Below are 12,191 nucleotides of genomic sequence, written 5' to 3'. Positions count from 1 at the left end.
CTAGAAGCCAACACTAACGTGCGGTAATGCGCGATATATTGTTACGTTTCCGTGAGAAATAAAAAGTAAATTGCGAAGAAGAGACAGCGCCTACAATGATCTTTGCTAATGCTCGTAGAAACTATATATCTGTTGTATGTTTGTCTAAGTAAGCATTCAATAAATGCTTGCACCAGTAGATCACGCCACGTAATTTCATATAGCACAGAAAGCTACAGCAGGTAGTTTTTCTGCGTAAACACAGCACTGCAGTCGAATAAATTAACAAAAATATATGGATGCTCCACAACACTGTCATCGCACAACGTGACAATAGTTTTCGGAAATAATAAGAAATTCCTCTGAATCAGCAATCTTGATGTCCCCCTTCCAATTCTTCCACGCCACTGATTTCGCTGCTTTCGCTGGATGAGCTAGATTCCGAGTCCAGAGAAATTATAATGGCATCCAGCTGCGTGTCAATTACTCCATCACGTTCTCATGCTTCTTCAAGGCGTACAACATGGGCACAGTCCCGTGACCAATTCTCTCTTGTAACGCGGGAGACCCCTTCGTTCACGAGTTTTTCTACTGCGGACAGAGTGAGCGTAGTGTTGTTGGCAGCGACGTAGCCTTTCACTTGACTCCACACCAGCTCAATTGGAATAAATTCGCAATGATAAGGAGGAAGCCGGACTACGTCGTGGCCAGCACTCTTTGCCAGAGCATCAATGCGGTACCCAGAATATTGATGTTTGTGTTGGTTTACAACCTGAAACAGTTCCGCCTTTCTCTGGTCGCCCGAAGACGGAATGTTTTTTTCTGTCAACCAAGATTCAATGTCGGTTTTTCGAGTACGCGAAGTTTGTACTTTTTCCAGTTGCACACTATGGTACGGAGCGTTATCCATCACTATTACACTGTTTTGATCCATGTTCGGCACTAATTGTTCCATGAACCACTTTTCGAATCCAGCACCGTCCATTTTGGTGTGGTAATCGGCAGTTCCTTTTGTAGCGTGAAAAAACAGGCACGCGTTTTTGACGAATCGATTCTCACTGCCGGCGTGAACCACGATCAATCGGCCGCCTTTGCCGCTTGGTGCACGAAGTCCAGTTGTTAGGCCTTGGCGAAAGGCATCTTCTCTTGACGCCACTGTGGTGTCTGTCCAAACTGTATCTTTAACGTGGCCTGCATTAACCCAGGTCTTTCTTATCAAGTTAGTAAACGGTCCTGAAAAAGGAAGTGAATTTATGTGGCACGCGGTTTTCTGCATCCATTGCTAGTTGAAAGCTAAATACTACTACTACTACTACTACTACTACTACTACTACTACTACTACTACTACTCAGTTCAGTCGTGTCCGACTCTTCGTGACCCTATGGACCATGTCACGCCACGCTTTCCGGTCTCTGTCTTCTTAACGTCGCATAACTTCATCTGCAGTGCCTCGAGGATGCCATCTAACCATTGCGTTTGCTGCCTATCCCTTCTCCGGCGACACTCAACCTTTCCCAACATCAAATCTTTCTCCAGCGACTCCTATCTTCTCATCAGATGACCAAAGTAGCTGAGCTTTAACCTTAGAATTTGACCCTTCAATGAGCAGTCAGAGTTTATGGTCGACAATATCGACTGATTTGTTCTGGCAGTCCAAGGAACTCTCAAGAGTCTTCGCCAGCACCACAATTCAAACGCGTCAATTCTTCGGCGGTCAGCCCTTTTCACAGTCCAACTCTCGCATCCATACATCACTACTGGACAGACCATAGCACTACTACTGCTACTACTATTACTACTACTACTACTACTACTACTACTACTACTACTATTACTACTACGACTACTACTACTAATAGTAATAATAATAACAATAGTAATAAACAACGAGCCCAAAGTGATTTTGACGTGATCTTCGACTTAGGACGGACAGAGGTTTAAAAAAAAAAAGCATACAGACTCATACATGCAGCCCCGAAGTGTCCCCGTCGCTATAAGTGATCGCAGGGTACGTGAGACGATGCGCCTGGACGGATTTCATCGCGATCACATGACACGACTAAGCCGGCAGCGCAAGGCACTCAACTTACGTATGACCGTATCACTTAGTCTATTACGCGCCTGCCTCTCCAGGTTCATCCGAACCGCTTCCGACACTGCACTGCGCTTTTCCATTGTAATTGTCTTACAGCTCTGCAATTACAAAACAATACATGTTTCATCCTTGCCTTCTCACATAATGCATGCAGTTACATGTCCAAAAATATCTAACAAAAAGCGTACTTGCCTCTGCTTCTTTCTCATTTCCCGGATCGTCCGGAGGTACTTTCGTCGCCACACGACGATGTCGTCTCTTTCCAGAAGGGAAGAGTTCCGCTTGCGCTTCCGGAACGCAAACCCGATATCGTTTAGTATCCTCTGCAACGTACGTACACTTATATTCGGCATATCCATATCGTGATCATTTACTACGTCCTCCCGTAGCTTTGCGGCAGTCGGCAATTTGTTGCGCATATAATACTGATGCACTTTACGCCTCAGAGCAGCGAAAGTGAACGTGTCATACCTTTCAAGCCGCGTCTTCCCGGTTTTTTTGAAAACAAGCCTAGGTGACGACTTCAGCCTTCTTCGCTTTGGAGATTTAAGAGTGCCAGAGAGGGCCTCCGCTTTAATACGGGAGACTGCACGCTCACTCGCACCGGTGAGCTCGCTGACTTTGCGGCGCACCGATGATATAGAAAGCTGAGGCTGACTGCTCCTTACTCCAGCGTACACGTTGCACGCCATCTCTTTTGCCTGCTTAGACAGCCATCGGTTTTTCAGTCTCACTTGCATCTTCTTTGGCGAAAGAAGAGGTATAGTTTCGGAAGAACCCGACGCGGCGCAAAGAGCAGACGCCATCCTCTTTCAGCGCGATCGGTACTCAAGCGACGGAACTCAAGAGAACCCAGAAAACCCGGAAAAGAAAACAAAACGCTTCGCAGTCACCTTCCAACGCTAGCGAATCGTAGTTATGTTAGAAATGTTCTTAAAATCACAAGTTTTATGATTTCTATTTTCAAGGCTAAACACTAATTTTTACTTGCGAACTATATTCACCGGCGCAGGGAGACAATGCGTTCCGGCCCCGCAGCCTTCCCAGCGGTGCCAAGAAAAGTTGACGCGGAGTATAGTGTGTACGACACGAAGCGAACTCGACTTCAGAGCTGGAATTACCTGGCGAAGAGCGCTGCATTGGCTATCTTATCCGTGGCCGCAATAGCGCGCGGCTACGGCGCTTGGGCGACTGCAGTGAGCGATTAAGTTAAATTAAAACGAGAAAGCGCAATGTACAAGAAAGACAAAGTCAACATTGCTCGACTCCCGAGCCTATTCCTAGCGCATGCAAGGAGGACGACGATGTGAATGACTGGAAGTGTGTTTTCAAATGCCGACTCTTGACCGCGCATTTCTAGCTGCTTCAAGCACTTTCACTTAAGGAACAATATTATCGGCAACTATATATAGCGAGCTAGAAATTACATACTTTATCGCCAACTTGTCATAGAATTTCATATTTAATAAGAACTCTATCTTTCAGTAATTGTAACATGTTCGCATAGTGTGCTGCCAACTTGTTTTCGCCTGCTCGATAAAAAAGGCGTTTGACGTCTGTCTCTTCTTACTTACATAGGCAAGGTCATTCACAGGTTAATATCTACATGAAGGCCTGTGAGAATGCTCTCATTTTTTTCTCTTTGCTCTCTAGGAGAGACGCATGAGTGCAGATGCAAATTAACGTTCTCCACGATCGCTTGCAGCGAAATTTGCGTGATCTACTGATGTTCTTTAATATACTTGGAAATTTTTTATTCGAATGCGCGTCATCTATTATGCTTATTTTACACCCCTCATAGCCGATTCCACTTTGGGACATTAAGCTCCATGTACCATATATACTTAAATATCCTGCTCGACCAGAGCTAGGTTGTACGTGGATATTTAATTCGTACATTCGTCAGGATCTTAATGACCTTCAAAAAGGAAATTTAAGACTATGAGAAATAACGCTGCGGGACTGCCCGGATCATAACGATGTTACTATCTAACCGGTGATAGAGTCACTCGAAACTCGCGAAAGTAAAAACAAAGAAATGCTACTTTGCAATTATGTCCGCGGGCCTGCTATATCGGCAATATCGCGCTGGAGTGACCGCTCAAGGTTATTGCAGTTACCTTCGCAGAAGCTTTTGTGTCTTTTTCTGTGTGAATATACGCAGGGGCAATACTGCAGGTGAATGGAATTAGTGCAGCTTCCCTGCGGGATCCTATACGCACACGGAATATCGCGTCTACACTTCTTATGAATTGATAGTATATCAAAACGGGCACGAGCTGCAGGCGTTTATTATTATTGCGCTCTTCGTCGTGCCGCCGAAAAGTAACCACGTCAATTAAGGGTGTCAAAGGAACTCATCTAGTTGCAGTACAGAAGACACGTTAGCCGCGAAGGTAATCCGTCATCGAAGTCTACTTATCTCCCTCGACGCCGCTGCCCTTCGCTCTCATCTTTATCCGACCGCAAGAAACATGTTAAAACAAGTGCCATTTTGTGTTTTGTTGCCTCGTGGCGCAATCAACCGCACCACAGCTGGCAGAAATATCGGGAATTATGGCCGAAAACAGAGCAAGCGCCGCGCATCCAATGCAGACGGTTCGGGCTTTTGCCTGCACCACGAAATTCACTACTGTCGCCAGCGCCGCCGCATGATCCCGCATCTCCACTGACGTCACGGGCTGACGCTTGTCTATAAAGGGGATACATTTCGTCTGGCGTAGCGAAACCGGCGTAGCGTGATTGACCACGAGCGGCGCTTTCGCGCGCGCAGAACACGTCGCACTATACACGCGCCTTAAGCCGCGTGCGCGAACAGCGAATATCTGCTAGCGCTACCGTGCACGGTCGAATTGCTCAAGCGCAAGAAAGGTAGTGAGTTCGATGCGAGCATCGAACAACTACACTACCACCGTGAAGAATCACCGCAGAACTAGCTAGCTAGCGACCTGAACACGTGCTGACCTTGGCGGCGGCGCTCTTTCGAGCTATACTTGTGTGTGTGTGTTTTGTTTGTTTTTTTTACCGTGGTCGCCTCCGGTGCACAGATGAAGGTGTTTCACCCGCCGAAGGAAGACACGGAAAGTATTGCTATGAAACACCTTTCTCTCCCGACTGCAGGCGGCCATGGTAGACGAAAGACATAAGTTGGAGTGAGCGACGTGGCCGTCCTGTTGCCTGTAGCGGCGAGTTATATGATAGCTCACAAGAGCAGCGCCGAAGGACAGCACGTGTTCGGGAGGGCGCTAGGCCCCGCCGCTTGATCAGTTCGACCCTTGAAGTGTCAGGAGGACGCGGTCTTCGAAAGAAAATAACTGTACCGCGCAAGCCGCATACACTGCCCTGGCGGCTTAGGCGTCAAATGGGAAAACGATCTTAAAACAGACGGCAGCTCGCCAGCCATCGGACGTTAATTCTTCCAATGTCTGCAGTCCTAGAGGTAGCAAAAAGAAAAAAGAATCTCCAACAGATGCGTGGTACCTTTTGATAGAAATATAATAGCTCAAAAATCCCCAGCCAGCGTTGTGCTGTGCTTTAGCAGCCGAATGCACACGTTGTATTATCTTTATTTTCGTAAAAATACAATTTATGGGTGATATTAAGGAACAGGTTGCTCACGTCAACTTTGTGACGGGCCTTAAACCCTGTCTGAGGACAGCGGTAACAGACACAGGCACTGATTCAGAAAAGAACAATACATAATAAAACAAATTGTTAAAAACATGTTGGTTTGACATTATGCCAGCAAAAAAGAAATAAAATACAAAGTGTACACTTCTTCAACAAAAACAAAAAAATATGAGCTGCGTGAGAAGCGTTACTTTACTCGGCTCGACACCACAATATTGCAGCCCGCTGCTGGGTTTTGCGCTTTTGAACACGCGAGAGCCCTCTCTGACTGCTATTCATCAATCACCGAGAACACATTATACATATGCGCCTGTGTTACCCAGCGTGCCCCATGCGCGCTTCAAAAATTACATGCACCATGCGCCGTGAGGAACGCTGAAGATTTAATCTACGGCTCAGATCATGAATTAACTACAGCGCTTATCCAGAAACAACAGCAGCAATAAAAATAAAGACTATGTTTTTGGGGCTTAAGGATATAAGACATCTCCGACTGTGAGGGACGCCGCTATAGAGGTCTCCTGATAATTTTGACCACATGTGGCTCATTAGCGCGTGCTGACACCGCGAAGTACACAGCTTCTACTCCCCCCCCCCCCCCCCCCCCCCCCCTGTAAGGTCGTCAACAGTGCATGTTTTCTCGAGTTTTCTTTTTGTGTGTGTTTGTGTTTCCTCCCGAGAGCGGCCCGCGAGGAGCGGCGCCCGTACCCGGGGAGGGGGGTACCTTGTTCTTGTTTTTGGGTTACAGTGTGAAGTGTCCCTGCTTGTGCGCGTTATCTGTTTTGTGTCTTTCTTGAGGGGCGAGGGGTCTCGCGCATTGAAAGGCACTCTGCCGTTCTGTGTTTGGCCTGGTGGTTAGCGCGCGAGGCTCCGAACGCCGTCGGCGGACCCCGTCGAGCGTCCGTTTGGTGTTGTTTTTTATTTTGTATGTGCAAAGCGTGGTCGTAAATCTCGTGCTCGTCCTCGAGAGTGGAATGCCAGTGGTGGAAAGGCCGGGGTTGGGACGCTTTGGCGAACTGGACCTCGGCTACGATTTTCCACGAATCTGTGTGAACGGGGGGGACACCAAGGACGTTTTCACGGAAACGGAAAGCGCGCTAAAACGACGAGGTGCGATGGGTTGCCCGGGAGTTGCGGCCCGAGCGGAGAAGACGGACGTTCTCCCGTACGCTCGCTTGGGACGACGGACTGTTCTAAGCCGGAGGGCGACCCAACTCTGTGTTTTATTTGTTCTTTCTCTCAACTGTGCTGTGTTTGCTCATCCATCCGACCTATTAGTTTAATTAAATCAGTTTGTCAAATTAATTCGGCCCATTGAAATTCTTTCGGTGAAGCAAGTAGACGGGACCATTACCAACAAGAAGAAGAAGAAGAAAAAAAAAAGGAACTTCAAGAACCATCAAAAAGAAGTTTACTCCCCCTCTCCCACCGCGGCCAAGTTCAAACCCGTGTACCACATTAGCCGCTAATCCACCGCGGCGGGGTAATAAGTAATAAACAAGTCAATAAAACAACTATTTCTCAGCCCACACTGGGCTCACATTTCATCCGCGTCGCTGCGTTAACATATTTCTCTTCAGAGAATCAAAAGCCGGACATCTGCCTTCAATATATGCGTGCTCCAGCAAGACCGCGCGCAGATATCGTACAGCGCACGGGTGTCTTCTGCGGTTCGCCGCCACGCAATTGATACAATTATTCAGCAACCCCATCTCCGCAGCAACTCCTTCCTAACCACTTCAAACCAAACGCGGTCGGGCTCGAATCCGCGAGTACTTCTGCTCGGTGTTCTGTGTATTAATTGCACAACGCACTCGATGCCGCAGGCGCTGTAGCGATGAACGCTCCAGACTTCGATGGAAGCAAAACGCGCAAGGGGCCTGTGTACTGTGCAATGCCAGTGCACGCATTAATGAACAGTGGTTGGCGAATATTATTCCGAGCCCTCCATTATACGTACGGCATCTACAAAATCCAAAGTCGCTTTGTAACGTAAAGCCGCGCAAACCAAACCAGACCAACTTTGCACAAACACGCGCGAAAAATGCACATTCGCTATACAAATATCTCTTGCCTACAACTTCCCTTTAACGAATGCTAGCAGACGACCATCTGTCGTCATGTGGAGCACGGTGCCAGTGCGCGCCGGCTGCCTTCAGATGCATGTTTCGCTTAAGCTCGGCGCACGCGCTTGTATCCTGCACCACAAGCTCCACAAAGTCTTCCTCGAGTAAATAGAAAACACTCAGTACACTTACCGTAATCAGGCGGACTGGGTCGGAGACTGCAGGTCCATGTTCGTGGGCAGACTCCGAGCCTCGCCGCCATTGTGCAAAGCGCAAAACAAAATAGCGCGACACACAATCACGCAAAGGAGACCGGGAAATTGACGAAAACGATAAAGCAGAGGTCAAGAAGTTCCTGCAGCCGCTGACTTCGCAAGCAGTAGCCAGCAGCACGCAACTATAATGCGATAGGTCAGTTGCGGATCACGGGCTGTGTGACGTAACCAAACAGCAGCGAATGAACACGCCATATCGCTGCACGCATTGTGTTTGTTTTTTAAGATTCCTGGCCTGTTCTCACTCCCCCGTTACTTAAAGGGACACTAAAGAGCGCACGTTAAAGATCCCCAGGAGGTCGAAATTGCTCCGTAGTCCTCCACTACGGCTCCTCTTTCTCTCTACACTTTCGCTCCCACCTTCCTCCCTTCCCTTACGGCGCGGTTGCGGTGTCCACATAAAACAAGTGAGACAGTTACCGCGCCTTTCCCTTCCTATAAATAAATCATTTTAAATAAATCAGTTTATAACGGAAGTAGGCTTCCATCGATAGAATGCCGATTCCTGATTACATAAAGTCCACTCTTACTGAAAACAGAGCTGTTATAAGGTAGTAAATAGGAAGAACAGAAACACAGGTATCGCCGCCACAGCCGAAACTACAAATCATGTGACGCGCTAGGGATCCCGGAGGCTGACAAATGCGAATTACGTTGCCCCTTTGAATTCGGTCGTATTTTTGTCTCGAATATGATAACACGCTTTTATCATACATAAACGACGGCGAAAAGACAACGTAAACTTTGCAAGGTAAATACAAAAATATACTACTTCAGTTTCGGTTATGTTCCGGCTCAGGCACTTCCTGCAAGCTTGGACCTGGAGCGTCTGAATTACGAGCTTGGAGCAGCAGATGCGCCTGACTCGTTCACATTTGAGCATTCGGAGGCGCGAGTGAGCGCAATTCACTGCCGCCGACACGCTCCTTCGTTCACAAGCATATCGCCGCCGTCGCCGCTTCGACTGCGAGCTCCCGTTAACCCTGACCTGACTGCTCGACTGCAGCTACGTACGCCACGAAAAGCATACATATGCTAAGTGCCGAAGGAAAAACGCATTATCATTCAATTGTTCACTAAATCATGGCACATGTGTCCCACATACTGTGGCAAGAAGAGCTTCAACGTACTATTTGCAGACACCGTAAACAAAAGGAACATACTTGCCATCGTATTCCAAATGTCATTGTTCCCCTGTTGCATTCTTGCCTATTGCGCTGGTCGCCCGGCGAAAAAAGAGCCTCGGATAAAAAGTAAAGATTTAAAATAACGAAGCACCACAAATACATTAAAAAAGGTAAAAAAAAAAACAATTTGTAGAGAAAAAAAAACTGCCACTACTAACCACTGCTTGCTCCGTAACGTTCGGCGCTAACCACTCAGCGAGTTTTTTTTTTTCTTTATTGCCTGGTCTTGACACGATAACAAAATTTAAAAAAAAAAATCGTTATGTACATACGCTATTCACATATGACACACTAAAATTCACGCATACACAACAATGGCTCTAGTCTTGAGAGCCACTCGGGAGGTTCTGCAACAGCTTTCCTGTCCATGCTTTCCCGAAAATAAATTCTGGCAGGCCGTGCATCTTTATCGCAATGGTAACCCGCCATTCTTGAGCGCCATATCCAGTGGATGCCTATGAGCATAATTAAATCAAATGGCCGGAGGAAATTGGACAGTAACAGATGGGCAGTTAAAGTATTTAAATACCTGTACCTAAAAAGCGTTGACTCACAATGGAGGAAAAGAACTAGGAAACTAACTAGTAAGTATGCTAGTAACAAGGACGGAGAAATAAAGAGCATTAAGCAACAGGTGAAAAACACAGAAGGTAAAAATTGGATAAATTCGATGGAAAAGAAACAGAGTGTGGAATTATATCGAAAGTGGAAAATGCAGATCAGGAAGGAAGATTTCTTTGATAACTCAAGAGGCAGTGCCCTACTTTTTGAAGCTAGATCAGGGTGCCTTAGAACACGCAGCTACAAAAAGAAATTTAACAATGGAGATGACGCATGTGCTGTATGTGGAAACTCCAGTGAAGCAATTGAGCATATTATACTCGAATGCAATGGTATCCATCCGGAAGTTGGTGCAGGCGCAATCACTGTTCCTGAAGCTCTGGGGTTTAGAGATACCAGTGGCCGGGTGAATAAACCGGCGGTGGAAACTAGCAAAAAACGACTGGAAGATTGGTGGCTTAAAAGCAGAGAAGTGACATAATGACAGTAATGTAGGAACAAAATTTAATAAATAGAATGATGGTTTAGTTAACCAATCTAAATCAATAATTAAGATATAGGGAGAAAAATGAGCATGATAGCTACTGCTACCACCCCGTTTCAAAGGGGACGCTCCTATATTCCATCCATCCATCGTACCCCCATCCTCACTTTCTACGCATAAGTACCGAATGCCATGCGGATCTAGCGGAAAATCTTTCGTTTGCGTTCTTTGCAATACGTCCCAAAAATATACTCCTTCCCAACAGTGTAAAAAAAACATGGCTTCCTGCATATTAAACAGTGTGATCGCCAGGGTATGAATATTCCCTTTTTCTCCAAAAATGTTTTCACCGGCAAGGTTCCGGTGTGCAATTTAAAAAAGAAAGTTTTTGCTCCTGGCGTCACCTGCATTCTTTTTACTCTTTTTAAAGGCCTCCAACGTACAAAACCCGGTAAAAATGCGCAGGGAACATAGTCACACAATGAACGATACAATTTCTTTCGTTTTACTGTAGACAAATAATCACTTGAAAACCGCGCTGAAAGGAACCGAACACTGCCTATGACTTCTCTATAAAAGCCCTTAATCCCCGAGGAAAAATTTTCCGTTGAAACAACGTACTCCGGTATCAGCCACCTCAGTCTGACTTGGCATGCGTGCGTAAGAAAGGGTCGGTCGTGTCTCTAAAAAACAAAATGCGACTGACCAGCTGTCGCAAAAACAGGTGACCCAATCCTAGCCCACCATCTTTTACTCGTCTGAACAAGTTAGTCCGGCTGCAGCGCTCCCATTCAGACGCCCAGACAAATACAGCGAAATTCCTGTGCAGCTTCTGAATATTTAACCGAAAACAGTGCAACGCCTGCATAACATACCATAGCTTACTGATAAAGAACAAATTGCAAACGGTGGCCCTTGCAAAAATAGATAAGTTGTCCCTCTCCACTTTTCAGCTTTGTCCTTTATCTCTTTAGCCTGCCCTCTCCAATAATGTTCACTGTCACGGTAAGCCATAGGCGGAACGCCCAAGTATCTATCTAAGGTCGTCGTCCAAGGCACACTGGCAAATCGTTCAGGCGTAGATGGCCACCTTCCATGCTAAATTCTGAGACATTTCGACCAGTTAACTCCGCTACCGGTGGCGCGACTGAATTCGCGCGAACACTTCACAGCTTGGCATATTCCCCCCTCATCATCGGTAAAAAGCGATGTCGTCTGCATGCTCTAACAGCTTTACTTCGGCTGCTTGTACATTGAATCCCTGGATGCTATTATTCTTGAGTATTTTCAAACAAAGGGTCTCTACATAGATGCAAAATAAAAGAGGGCTGAGGCGACAGCCCTGGCGTACGAAACACTGTACACTGATGGGGTCCCCTAAACATTTGTGAACAATCAATCTCGTCGTGCAGCTCCGGTGCGCCAAAGCCACGCCCTCACGGACAACGGAACCGACATTAACATGGTCTAAAACGGCAAACAACAGTTCGTGAGCGACATAAATGCCTTTGCTAAGTCAATCTGGAGAAAAGCCACCCGACCGTTACTGTCAACACAATATTCTAATACACTGCGCTTTTTATGGATATTAGTGAAAATGAAGCGCCCTTTAATCCCACATGTCTGATGAGGCCCAACTATGTCTCTAATCACGGTCTGCAACCTTCGCCCTAGACCCTTCATAACAATTTTGTACTCCACGTTTGTGAGCGCTATTGACCGGTATGCAGTAACCAGTCTTAACTTACTTATTTAATTTGTTTTCGGAATGAGCACAGTGTGGGACGACCCATATGACGGAGGAAGAGCCTTTTCTTTGAAGGCTTCGTTAAAGATTACAGTTAGGACAGGGGCAGTTATGTTTCGAAGGCGCTCTCCAAGCTGTCACCCGCCGTGCTCCTCCAGAGGGCGAC

The 12,191-nt window shown here is 46.7% G+C and overlaps 1 protein-coding gene and 1 pseudogene across 1 annotated transcript; both read right to left on the bottom strand.

The window, feature by feature from the left end:
* Positions 1 to 346: 346 nt before the first annotated feature.
* Positions 347 to 1,255, bottom strand: LOC146200531 (uncharacterized; annotated as a pseudogene).
* Positions 1,256 to 2,025: 770 nt separating this feature from the next.
* Positions 2,026 to 2,881, bottom strand: LOC146200530 (uncharacterized). Its single transcript, XM_084592390.1, has one exon. It carries the CDS (start codon positions 2,879 to 2,881, stop codon positions 2,213 to 2,215), a length of 669 nt encoding a protein of 222 aa, XP_084448516.1. The 3' UTR covers positions 2,026 to 2,212.
* Between the last annotated feature and the right edge of the window lie 9,310 nt (positions 2,882 to 12,191).

Source organism: Amblyomma maculatum, chromosome 2 (assembly GCF_055883805.1).
Source record: "Amblyomma maculatum isolate TAMU_Amacu chromosome 2, ASM5588380v1, whole genome shotgun sequence".
Classification (NCBI taxonomy): domain Eukaryota; kingdom Metazoa; phylum Arthropoda; class Arachnida; order Ixodida; family Ixodidae; genus Amblyomma; species Amblyomma maculatum.
Note: the sequence above shows the minus strand (reverse complement) of the source record. Positions and strands in the feature narration are given on the sequence as shown.

What these genes read in the sequence shown, in the direction of transcription:
- LOC146200530 (XM_084592390.1), bottom strand. Translation starts at nt 2,881, where the DNA reads ATGGCGTCTGCTCTTTGCGCCGCGTCGGGTTCTTCCGAAACTATACCT.